General features: G+C 31.6%; 3 protein-coding genes across 5 annotated transcripts in view; 2 read left to right on the forward strand and 1 right to left on the reverse strand.

Annotated features, from left to right (window-relative positions):
* Positions 1 to 2011, forward strand: part of LOC148279616 (leukotriene A-4 hydrolase) — a 29872-nt gene extending 27861 nt beyond the window's left edge. For all 3 annotated transcript variants that reach the window (XM_088229666.1, XM_088229664.1, XM_088229665.1), the window contains exon 10: positions 605 to 2011. In XM_088229666.1, the coding sequence (XP_088085792.1) occupies positions 605 to 1055 (451 nt within the window). In that variant the 3' untranslated portion in view covers positions 1056 to 2011. The remainder of the gene's footprint in view (positions 1 to 604) is intronic.
* A 503-nt stretch (positions 2012 to 2514) lies between these two features.
* mRpL13 (mitochondrial ribosomal protein L13) lies at positions 2515 to 5148 on the reverse strand. The gene is made up of 3 exons (XM_088229668.1): positions 4941 to 5148; positions 4563 to 4841; positions 2515 to 2825 (listed from the first exon to the last, which is right to left on the reverse strand). The coding sequence occupies exons 1-3, from the start codon at positions 4962 to 4964 to the stop codon at positions 2592 to 2594; spliced, it is 537 nt and encodes a 178-aa protein (XP_088085794.1). The 5' UTR covers positions 4965 to 5148; the 3' UTR covers positions 2515 to 2591.
* Positions 5149 to 5253: 105 nt separating this feature from the next.
* On the forward strand, positions 5254 to 8928 carry Pex11ab (peroxisomal biogenesis factor 11ab). The gene is made up of 3 exons (XM_088229667.1): positions 5254 to 5666; positions 6154 to 6269; positions 7982 to 8928. Exons 1-3 carry the CDS (start codon positions 5611 to 5613, stop codon positions 8524 to 8526), a joined length of 717 nt encoding a protein of 238 aa, XP_088085793.1. The 5' UTR covers positions 5254 to 5610; the 3' UTR covers positions 8527 to 8928.
* The last annotated feature ends 3869 nt before the right edge of the window (positions 8929 to 12797 follow it).

A 12797-nucleotide genomic window follows, 5' to 3' on the forward strand; every position in this document is an offset into this window, starting at 1 on the left:
CTGCCAAAAAGATAGGAGAAAGTGTAGTCGCTAGTGATGGACAATACTTTCGATGAAACGTTCTTTAGTAATTTTTTACAATAAATAATTAATTTTCACAAAAAAACAGCGAGAACTCATAAAAGTCCTCAATACTATATAAAATAATTGTATTATCTATTACAAATAATTTATTTACTAAGGCTGGCAAAGAAAATAATAGAACAACAACTAATGAATGATAATAAGATAAATTAAATATATAATTTATATTTGGAGCACTAATTTTGTGGTTATTCATTATAATAAAATAAATATAAAACCATTTTCTTTTTAACTGGTTTTAAAGCTACACAAGCTTCTTTATCAAGGTAATAGATTGTGGCTAAAAACAAAGCTGTTTTGTATTTATTTCATTGTTAAATAAATCATTTGTGGCCTTATTCCAATTACAAGTTGGGATATTTAGGGTTGTTTTCAATTGATTTTAATTTTCAAGTTTGTATTGAAAAAAAAACCATTGTTTTTCTATTTGATGAATAAAACTTCGAAGCTTTTGATATAAGCATCACTATTTATTCATTTATTATCACTATGTATTTGAGTTTAATATCTTGTCTTTCAGGTATGATTCTTCTATGCTGAAATCATGCTCCAACCTTGTAAAAGAGTGGATGTCCGCTAATGGAGATTTTTCGAGATTTTCCAAAGAGGATATTAAAAATTTAGATTCCCTACAGAAACGTCAGTTCTTGGCAGAACTACTCGAGAAAGATGTTTCTCTCGAACTTGTCAAAGCTTTACAAAACGCCTACGACTTGGATTCAATTTATAACTCCGAAATTAAGTACCGGTGGTTAAGGCTATGCATCAAGGCTCGTTGGGAAGACAAAGTTACTAATGCTTTGAAATTTGTTAATGAACAAGGAAGAATGAAATTTGTTCGCCCCGTCTATAGAGATCTGTATGCATGGGATGCAGTACGCAATCGAACTATTGAAAATTTCCAGGAGAATAAAAAATATATGATGCATATCGTCGTTTATTCTCTGAAAAAGGATTTGAAGCTTGAATAATATGTTTTTCATAATTCATGGCATTACTGTACTTGACAACATTTATACTTTGCTAAACAATAAATCACTTCCATAAAAAAATTGTTAACTTTGTCCTGATCCTACCTACCTTTGTACAATTTTATAAGTTTTCAAATTTCCATTTTTTAAAAGATCTATAAAATGTATAAAGTGTTATTGATAAAAGCTACTACTACCATCACGCCATTTCCCTGTAAGGGTAGGCAGAGGGAATGGACCACCACACACGTCTATTCTGTCATACATTCCTAGCTTCTTCCACATTCATACGTCTTGTCATATATACCCTTCGGTTCTGTCTGTTTTTGACATGACCAGACTTAAGATTTTGGTTTATCTGATCATGCCACCTTCCTTAGTCGTTTTCAACTCACGTTACCATTCATTTTTGCCGTATTTATTTATATATACGGCCTAAGCCAAGTATAACAGTTACATAAAGAAACGTAAATACAAGAAACTGAACAAAAAGAACGTAAAACTATGTAGCAAAGGCAAACAAGGGCAATACAATAATGATATACAATATATTCATAAAAACTAAAGACATAAGACTTCGAGCTAAACCATGCCAAACCAACTTCATCCCACACTCTTTTAGTTGCGAAGAGATCTACGAAAAGTCGGAAGATCTATCCGAAAGAATTCCAAGTCGTGTGATGAATTTACTAATCTACACATTCTAAACATTGGGGCATAAAAACAAAAGTTGCTCTTAGAAGATTTAACAAATAGCAAATTTTGACTTTTGGTAACATGGTTGGGAACATGAAAAGAAATTGATTGCAACAGAGATGGGACATCACTTATAGCATTAATATATACTTGTTTTACCATTTTTTCATCATCCATTCGTTCTACATGACCAAACCATCTCAGAGACCCTTTCTTAATCTTATCAATTATACTTGACTCAGATTTACACTCTCGCCTGATTTCATCATTCGGAACCCCGTAGTACATTGATTTCCCATACATTAGTCTAAGAAATCGCATTTCAACCGCGTTCACTCGGCTTTCATCCTTCCTCTGCCAGTTCCATGTTTCACTTCCATACATAAGTGTTGGGACTAAAACTCCATTGTGCACTGCCAGTTTAGCTTTGATTGACATATTTTTATTAGTAATTACTAGTGCTTAATGTGTCGTTCATTTTGTTGCCCGCATTCACTCTCCTTTCAACATCTTTTTCTACTCTTCCATCTCTTGAAAACATGCTTCCCAGATACACAAATTCTTTTACTTGTTCGAGACATTCGTTGTTTACATTTATTATGCAGTCAGTAACTTCACTCCCTCTTTCAAATACAATAACTTTTGACTTACTTTCGTTCATCGCCAATTTGCTCTCCAGGCATACATCATAAAGTACTAAAAGGAAATGGTTTTTACTCATTAAAAATCAACCAAAATGACATTTCAATATTAACTGCGTTACTTAGCTCAAAAACATGTTTATTGATTGCAAAAAATAATTGTTAATAACTAATAAAACTAAAAAATGTACATATATATTTATTTCAACTTGTAGTCCTTAGGGAAATCCATAACTTTGGGGTAGTTTTTAATCACTTCATCTGGAATATGATCCAATCTTACAGGGATTTCTCTGCATTGTGGAATTTCATTAGAAATATTCTGCATAATTTCATCAGGTACCTTCGCCTCTGGGAAAATTAAAAGCCTTTCCATTGTGTGGCGTCTTTGTAAATTTCCTTTCATTGAGCGATAAACGGCTTTTTTTATAATCTGTAAATTAAAATACAAAAAAATATTTGGTTTAATCATTTTTTAAAAATGAATGACAAAAGGATGGTAAAACTTATGAATATATATTTATGTATATAGAACAGTAATCAACGTATGAAGAGGATTATCAAGAAGCAGTTGATATGATCAAATAAATCGAAATTTCAAGGCAGGTCATTTCAAACGTAGACAATTGAAGGGTATGTTTGACAAAATGTATAGAAGTGGAGGAAGCTAGGAATGTATGTCAAGATATTTGCATTTGGCATTCCATACTCTGCCTACCACCAGATATGCGGCTGCACATCTGTTAAAAATTGTCCACATACATGTTTCCATCTTCCGCGTGCGCACATCTCGAGGAATGAAATTGTAAACAGCAAATTTTTGTTTTGTGCAAGTACCTACTCATATTTAATATAAAAAATTACTGATATTTTATGATGTTTTAAATTATGTTCAGGCCATGGACTTTATAAATAGAAAATATATTAAATATTTAAAGCAGATTGATTCTAATCATTTAACTGTCAATGTATAAATAAGAAGTTTTTAAAAATAATTTTTGGTATATTGAGTTTTTCTACTGACATTCCTTGGTGAAACTGCATTTTAATTATAATAATAAAAATACTTTATAGTTTTATTCCACTTTTATTTATGATTATTTTATAAATTTTTTACCAGTGACCGGGTTTCGTTGTGACCGACATCGTCAGACTGGTGGGAGACTAAACAAATTAACTACTAAATTAACGACTAAACAAAAAAACCCCGGGCCTGGAGACATAGCTGTCGATGGAACTACCAACCAGCGGCCCCTGTTATAGTTTTAATTCAATTTAAATACATGTAATTCAAATACATTTTCATTATAAAACTTCATAAAATTGTATATTTTACACCAGTTTTTATTATATACATTCAAACAAAACTTATATTCTTATAATTTTTATTACCTTATACTTAAATGATTTTAATTTAAATTCTTTTATTTACATAATTATATAAAATCATGATTTACAACCCCTGCTTGCACTTGTATATAACATAGAAATTTGTTTAGTCTCCCACCAGTCTGACGATGTGGGTCACGACGAAACCCGGTCACTGGTAAAACATTTATAAAATAATTATAAATAAAAGTGCAATAAAACTATAAAGTATTTTTATTATTATGAATAATTTTCGGGTTTAAAAATGAGCACATACAAATTGGCTTGCAGTTGGCTTCATGTCACTTATAATCCTCGCCTAATGTGTGTCTAACAAACACTGCATACAAGTATGAACACCTATTAACAATATAGCTATTTTTTTATCTCTTGAAAAATTAAGACCCTTTTTTAAATAAAGAAAAAAATAATTATCTTAATAAATCAAATAACAGTTGAACAATAAAAATATACATCCTTTATATCATAACTCTGATGATCATATTTGGATGTTTCGATAATTTCTGATTATTTTACGTTATGAAGACCAAAACTTCATTGGCATGGTGCTAGGGAGTGAGATTCTGAGCCTTTGAAGTTTTACATACTAGATACCTTCTAGCTCTATCTTGCCAATACACATATATTTTAAAACATATATTCAGCCATATTATTATTTGTATGCCTAAAACACTTAGCAAATCTTTTTATGAAACTCCTAACCAGACTACTATCGCTACAACCTACACTCATTTTCCACACACCCCTTCCCTATTGAAGTTTTAAATAAATTAATTCTAACCAAAGTAAAATCTTTTTCGTGTAGTTCCCAAGCAAGTGTCCAAGTAGCGCCTCCAGGATATCCAGTGGCATGAAAATATGCCCGTTTATACCAATCGGACCCCCGCAAAGCAATGTCTCTGCTGTTAATAGCAACTACTACATCGCCGCAGTCATTCATTGGATGGTAAATTGGTTTGTGTAATCCCATTAAGTATTTCTTAATGCGCTCTGCTGATATATACGGATCCTGCCATTTGCAGTCATAGAGGTGCCATGTACGAGCGAATGTGGCCCATTGCTAAAAAACAAACAAAATTGGGGCGTTATGAGATGTGTTAGTTTATATAAAAAAAACAAACCATTTTGGATTATTTTTCATTCAACATTTTTCACCAACCTGAACTCTTCTAAACGCGGACATTTTTAAACGGCTATATTCAAGACAAAATAACTTTGTTTTACTGAACACTAATTGCGTTATCGTTTAAGTCCAAATCTTATTTACTCTATAGTTTTCCAACTACCTTAAATACGCTGATTTTATCATTGACAATTCTTTACAAATGACATAAGACATAACCTCAACTTTTTAAAAAAATAACCATAGATATCAGTACATACTTTTGTCTATGATTATAGGTACTCGTAATTGTATTTTTTGCCTTGTCGCGCCCGTTTTTTGTACTGGCTACTTTATTACTTGTATTGTCAATGTGTCAAGTGTCAAAGTGTCAAACTGCCAAGTCAATTTTGAGGGAAATTTGCAATCCTTGCGTTAGCAGACAGTTTCCTGTTTTAATTTAATTTATCTGCGAACATAAATGTAAAATAACATTTATTGATTTTGTAATAGGACATGCACGTATTTTAATAAATTGTTGACAACCTTTATATTATCAGTCTCCTTAGAAAACCAATAATTTTATTGACCTACACTTTTTGTTTTCAAAGCCGTTTCCTTAGATGGACACAGGTAGACCTTTGAACTTAGGTCGAAAATTATTTGTCAAAAACTAAATGCCACGCATTGACTATAAAACTGAAGTTTTTTGTGTATTTTTTTAAATATGGAGGTAATAATAAAACTCAACAGTCAAGCTGCGGGAAGGGATAAACTAGCAAGGTAAACATTCCTTTTAACTTCTTAAATATATTTTTATTAGACCGAAATTAAAACTGCGACAAATCTAATTTTAAAATTTAAGACTTGTTCTTGAGTTTATCTATCGATTCCACTGTCGTATTATATACAATTTAATGCCAAGCATAGGGGTCAAACATCACTAGAGCGGCACTGCGCGACGCGTCGCGGCAACATGAAATATTATTATCATTGTTTTGGATAAAACAAACAGCACTGCTGCTGTGCTACACTGCGCGGTACTCCATACAAAATTTTGTGCATGGTATGCGCTGTGGTATGGTTTCACCTAAAGAATCACATCATTACGTTTATAGATCATTATAGGTGCAAGATATTACAGAACCTAGAGTAAAAATGTTTTATTTAAATTCAAACAGTTTTTTACCCTGTTTTTACATTATGAATTAATTGCCATTACTTTAATATTGCACTTTTTTCCTTACTTATGACGAATGCTTTATTTCAGGATTGTGCAATACACTAGCCGTTTCATATGGAATACCTTACAAAAATCGAAAACAGATAGATATACCATTGACCAATTGAAAAGACTAGAGACAACTTGCAGTTCATTTAGAAAATGTGAGTGTTTAACGTTTATTAATAGCATTGCTTCCTTATAAAAAATGTTGTACTTATTAGATGAATCAACAGTTTAAAAATATATACCGTAGAACTCCATTTATCTGAACTCCAGTCATCTGGATTGCCGAATATAAAAAATAAAGGAGATGTTATAATATAATGTAAATGAGTTTCTTCGTCAAAGCAATTAAATTTGCTGGATATGTTTGAATTATTTTGAATGTCATTCAAATTCGCTGTATTATTTCAAAAGTAATTAAAATTTTAATTATAGTAAATATTGCATTTTATTTCAAATTTCCTTAATTTAATGGTTTATCCAATTATCCAAATTTTTGCATATCCGGACAACGTCTGGCACTCATTAATATGGATAGTTGGATTTTTACTATATTATGCAAAAACAGAATTTGTAACAAGTTTCCATGTGATCATTAGAATATAACATATATTATATGTACTATTTTTATTCTTTGTTATATTATGTTATATTTTGTATTCTTATATAACAACTGTTGTTTTTCCTTAATAAATAAAAATAAAATAAAATAACAGCAAATAATTTGAATTAGTAGTGACAATATCTAATTTTTAATCTAATTTATAATTTTTTTATTTCATAAGGGAAGTTTGGCAATCTAGAAAAGGATATAGATAAAGAGAGGAAAAGTTGAAATATGCCTGTTTTTATTTCTGCTGTATTGTATGTTTTTAATGTTTTCATTGCTAAACATGTGATAATTGTTTAATGAACTGATTTGACAAATAAAATGTTTTTTGTCAGGGGATATTTTGCTATTTAGAACACACATTACGTGTTATTATACCCAGCATTTATTATTAAGCAAACTTTGCTGGAACGAAAGATGTAAACAGTTAAGATTGGGAGCTCTGTACCGTCAGCTATCAATGAAATTTGTGTATAATAATATAATATTATTTCGTAAGTTCATGAATATGAACCAAAAAATCTAAATATGTTTTTTTTTTCATTTTCAACTGAAGTGGCAAGCCACATTGATTGGTATATTTGAATTTCGAAATTGACCAACAGACTGTTTGCATTCAATTAAATTCAGTACCGCAAATGAATCCTCCCTACTAAAGAAGCAAAGCAATACCGCATATATCTCTAAATCCAATACAGTGGATGAGACGTACCCGATTTGCGTACTGGCAATACAGCGAATAAGCCATACGTATTGACTGCCACAATTAACTTCGTATAGACCATGTATAGACACATATGATAGTAAAAATAGATTTTCTGATATAAATTAACAACACAAAGTAAACTGCAATTTTTTTTTTTTAAATCTTTGTTTTAAGAAATCGCTGAGTTTTTTATCCCTCCTGAACATTTTGACAAATGGTTCATCTGCTGTATTGCACTTACATAGACATTATAAGAATGTCATTTGTTATCAAGAAAAATAGAAAGAAAGAAACTTTTGATTTTCAAACATTTACTATTTTATTTTTAGATATGTTCTTATGAACATATAAAATTTATATCAGCTATGAATATACTGTGGTTAATCTTAACTAACATAATGAGTGTTACCTTAACCAACATAATGAGTGTAACCTTTATGCATTCTACAGTAAAAACAGTTATTTTTACACTATGTAATAAATTATGAATAGTTTATTTCCACAGTAGAATACATTGAGATTACAAACAGTATGTATTTTTTTTTTTGTTTCAGTACTTCGATTTGGAAAATGTGTCGATTCTCTTTATTCAACATTATCAACCATCAACTACCCAGATATTTTTGTTAGAATAACATTGACTCTGAGCAAAATATCAAATTCTCTATTTCTTTTCGCTGATCACATCATATGGCTGGCTCGTTCTGGTTTTCTTAAAAGTGTCGACTCAAATAAATGGTTAGAGATTTCTAATCGATACTGGCTTCTGACAATCATTCTAAATCTTGCTCGGGACGCATATGAAATCCAACAAGTCTTACTTAATGAGAGGGAGTTCATTTTTGCAAGTAGAGGAGTTACGCATAATAATTTGTTTCATAGTTATTACATTATTTTAGAAAAGGCTTTCTCGGTCATAAAGTTGAGAAAAGATATTGTTACTGATACCGTTAAGAATTTTTGTGATTTGTGGATTCCAATGACAGCGCTAGGACGAGTGAAATTACAACCGGGGACTGTCGGTCTCCTGGGAGCCATTTCTTCAGCAGCTGCTCTTATAGCACTTTTGCAGCCATCTGCTAAATTAGTTCCTGCATAGATATCAACTTAAACGAGAAAAAAATGGTTAAGGGTTTTGCATATTTTATATTATAGGTAAAGGAAGTGCATTTTTAGTTTTTTTTTTCTTCTGAACACATTTAATTTTCTAAGAAAGTAAGCTCATTAAATATCTTTGTTTGATTTTAAGATGTTATGTTTCTTATTACAATACTTTGAGTTTGTCCAAACGTTTGTAGACAAAAGACCGGATTTCACCCCCTAGGGAGTCATTAAGATTAAAAAATTACAACAGGGATGGAGAACATTTTAGAGAATGGAATATGGAAGTTTTGGAATTTACAGGGCTTCTGTTCAAAATAAATAATTCAATCAGATGAATCTCTTTACAACAATAAAGGTTTCAGTTCTTGAACTTCACTAAAATCAACAAATAGAAAAATTGAAGAAATGTGGATGCTCAAACATAGGCAAAATGGTGTATATTACACAGTGTGTAAAGTGGTCACTCAAACCAGCCAACGGCAGGTCATAAGCTCTGTAAATGCCCAGATTTCCATATTCCTTTCTCTAAAATGTTCTCCATCCCTGTTGTAATTTGTTAATGTTATGTTTCTGTTTTAAATGGATTTTACTTTTAAAGAACAATATGTGTATTTGTCTTGTATTTACTATGGAACTGTAAAATATGTTAGTCCATTTTTCGCACAGTAAAAACATGAATGTGAGTGTGAATAATCTTAATTATTGTTGTTTATATTTATAATTTACTAAATCTCTTGCTAAATGTTTCAGTTATGCACAAAAATATAACAATACATTTATCAGACTCTGCATCAATAGTTGGGATAGCCAATATTCCAGTTAAATGTGTTAGGCTTGCAATATACATGCGGACAAGACGACAAGATGATTGGTCTCACGCTTCAATTCCAGTGCGGGGACTATTAATATTACATTGAAAATCACTGTCTCAACTGCGTATTTCATGTCGATCTGGTCGGGAATCGAACCTTCCGTGTAATCGTTAGAATGGACTGCATAAGTCTGTCAAATAAATAAATAAACATTGTAGGCAAAAGTTTTAATCAACCACAAGGTGTACCGATTGCACTCGATTTTCATTTTTGGATTTTCGACAGTTTGGAGACAATAGCCATTGAGGCGAAAACATTCATCTATAGTTCTGGCTACATTTCACACACAAAACTCTATTCTTTATTATTAAGATAAATATTACAGACAGTGTTATGTATTAAAAAAAAACAGTGTTTTGAGTAAAAATTAAATATGAAAAACGAAATGATAGTCATCGATTCTTGTGTCGGGTGTGCATTGTATACTTCACAATTCTGTGTTGACTGAGAATTTTTCGATACAAATTTTTTATTTCTGTGGACTTTTCGAGATGTTTTTAACTTAACCTATTTGTACGGGGAGTGTGTTTTATAGAACTTTATTGGTTCAGAATTCAATGTTTATTTCTCAGTATTATATATAAACAAAGACATTAAGGTTATTCTTGTGGACATTTTAAATCAACAATATTTTGAGTTTGTCCAAATTTTTGTAGACAAGGACTGGATTCGACTCCCTGGGGAGCTGTTTATATTAACATATTACAACAGAGATGAAGAACGTTTAAAAGAAGATAATATAGAAGTCTAGGCATCTACAGGGCTTATGACCTGTCAATGGCTGGTTTAAGTGGCCACTTTACACACTGTGTAACATTCACCATTCTACCTATATTTGAACATCTATAGTTCTTCAATTCTTTCATCTGTTGATGTTTGTGAAGTAAAAGAGCTGAAACCTGTACTTATGCGGGAGAGATTCATCTAATTGAATTATTTCACCTACATACTAGGCAACGCCTGAAATGTTATTTTTTCAATTTCTGTACTTCTTCATGGACCAGGTGGATTTATCAACAATATTTTGAGTTTGTCCAAATTTTTGTAGACAAAGACTGGATTTGACTCCCTGGGGAGCTGGTTATATTAACATATTACAACAGAGATGAAGAATGTTTAAAAGAAGGTAATATAGAAGTCTAGGCATCTACAGGGCTTATGACCTGTCAGTGGCAGCCATTAACAGGTCATAAGCCCTGTAGATGCCTAGACTTCTATATTACCTTCTTTTAAACATTCTTCATCTCTGTTGTAACATGTTACATATCGTATCAGCGGCAAAAAGGTTATGTGGTGTGTACTTCAATTTCAATTTATTTTTCATATCCTTGTCATTACAAATTTCACCCTAATAGCAATAATGCTGTCAGTTTCGGTAGCTAAACTCCTCTCGTCTACTGCACACCTTAGGAGGTATGGTAAATATTAAAGGTTTTGTTTTGTTCTTAATGGTTCTTTTTTTATGTAAGCTCTTTAGGTTTATTATTGTTAATGTAAAAAGTATGGTAAGATACAATATGTAAATAGATATACATAATATCTATGTTGATAAATGTCAACAATCTGTGATTTTTAATAGAGATTTCTGATAAATTTTATTTCATGTGAAATATTTTAAAAACATTGTCAAAATTACAAAGGCTGAATGTTATATGTATCTTAATAAAATATTTTTTCATATTTTTGTCTTATTCTTCTCTCTGATTTACTGTCAACTTTTATAGGCAATTTATAATTGATTTATTTTTTACATGGGATTTCTTGAATCTCTTGTAAACGTCAACGAGTCAATACTTACATCGGAACATCCCTTCGCTCCGCATTTTGGGGAACAACTGTCTCACAGACAAATACCAATGTTTTACAAGGGTTTCTTCGTGAATTGGGAATTTTCCCGTTACTTACCTTCCAAGGTAAAATAAAATATTATTCTAGTACGAATAACTAAAATTTGTTAGAAAGTCGAAAATTGTAAATGAAAATTTTTCAATATTTTTGAAAATGAAAGTTTAGTACTTATTTTAAATATGTATTATAAAATATTTTTTAATCGAGCTTATCATTATGTGAACAATAGTTAATAATAAAAATAAACACATGCATGCATAATTAAAGTACAAAAATATGATTAGAAAAATAATATTGAAAAAAACGGGTTCAAAAATGATGTAAGTACTATTATTTAGAGAGGACTTGGATAAAAATACTGTAATAAAGTTTTATTGAAACTTCAATATTATTTAATTTTTTTGTAAAAGACGGATAAACAATAATATTTAGAAGAGATAAAATATCCGCCTCAATGGCGAATATAAAGGAAAAGTGCGAGTTGGGGAATATTCACCTGAGAGCCAGGTGACTACTTGCATTTACCGGGAATATCCACCTGTGAGACAGAATGATTATCCCGCGATCTGCAGTTTTGGTAGGAAAAGGGATCCGGCTTGTAGTGTGACCTTCACTTGATGTAGACTAGACACCAATTGTGACTCTCCTAGCTGGCAAGCCAGTAACTATACCGCATAGAGCCGTTAGGTGTCAAAACTATACAATCTAATTCAACAATTAGTAAATTCAATCAATAACTATTAAATAAAAATTGGCAATATAATTAAAATCGTTAAAAGCTAACAAACACAAATCTATTGCCAAGAAGTTGTATTGTCCTGCAGATATTCCACACTTCTTAAATAACTCTTTCCAAATTATCTGTGCTTGACAACATTCTTAAATGTCGTTGACAAAGCCTGAATACCAAGAGATACTTAATTATAGAAGAATAATGGCTAGGACACTCATTTCATGCACGGAAGGCTCTTAGGTTTGAATTACTGTGAGATAAAAAAAAATCCATGCTGTAAGTCACCCCTGTAATTAGACCTTTAACATGAGTCGCTTTATAATCCAGCTAGTAACAGGTCATGGCGACTTCAAGGGCAAACTCTATGAATTCACCCTTGCTGAAAATCCGGACTGCGTGAGGGTTGGGCGTGCAGACAGAACAGACATGGAAAAAGAAACAATGCTCGATGGCTTAACGTAGGTAATGAGACTGATGCGGAATTACGATTTCTTCTGCAATCTGAACAATTTTAGTTAATTTGCAAAATTTGCTAGCGCATGGGTGGAAAAGTGGGATGCCCTTCGAGGAATCTATATGCACACTGTATTTTTTTTTTTGGCTCTAACGGGATTTTAAATAGGATGATCTTCATGGCGGTAATGCAGAACCGAACTCAAGTCATGTGTTGTCTATTTCCATAAAAGGGAAAAGGGTTTGTCAACTAATATACTAACAAGTAGGGCAGGGAGGCGTGTATTGGTCGGGCTGGGCTGCTCCTTCGTCGCCGTGGTGGGTTATTGGGGATGCTGTCCTAGTTATGTAGGATTGGGT

The sequence above is a fragment of the Micrasema longulum genome, unplaced genomic scaffold (assembly GCF_059751315.1).
Source record: "Micrasema longulum isolate JH-2025_06_02 unplaced genomic scaffold, ASM5975131v1 h1tg000692l, whole genome shotgun sequence".
NCBI lineage: Eukaryota > Metazoa > Arthropoda > Insecta > Trichoptera > Brachycentridae > Micrasema > Micrasema longulum.

Excerpts from the sequence above, each read along its gene's own strand:
- mRpL13 (XM_088229668.1), bottom strand. The coding sequence starts at position 4,964 with ATGTCCGCGTTTAGAAGAGTTCAG. Across the intron at positions 4,842-4,940 it reads CCGCGTTTAGAAGAGTTCAG|CAATGGGCCACATTCGCTCG; the intron begins GTTGGTGAAAAA and ends TTTGTTTTTTAG. Across the intron at positions 2,826-4,562 it reads ACGAAAAAGATTTTACTTTG|ATTATAAAAAAAGCCGTTTA; the intron begins GTTAGAATTAAT and ends TTTAATTTACAG.
- Pex11ab (XM_088229667.1), top strand. The coding sequence starts at position 5,611 with ATGGAGGTAATAATAAAACTCAACAGTCAAGCTGCGGGAAGGGATAAA. Across the intron at positions 5,667-6,153 it reads GGAAGGGATAAACTAGCAAG|GATTGTGCAATACACTAGCC; the intron begins GTAAACATTCCT and ends GCTTTATTTCAG. Across the intron at positions 6,270-7,981 it reads TTGCAGTTCATTTAGAAAAT|TACTTCGATTTGGAAAATGT; the intron begins GTGAGTGTTTAA and ends TTTTTGTTTCAG.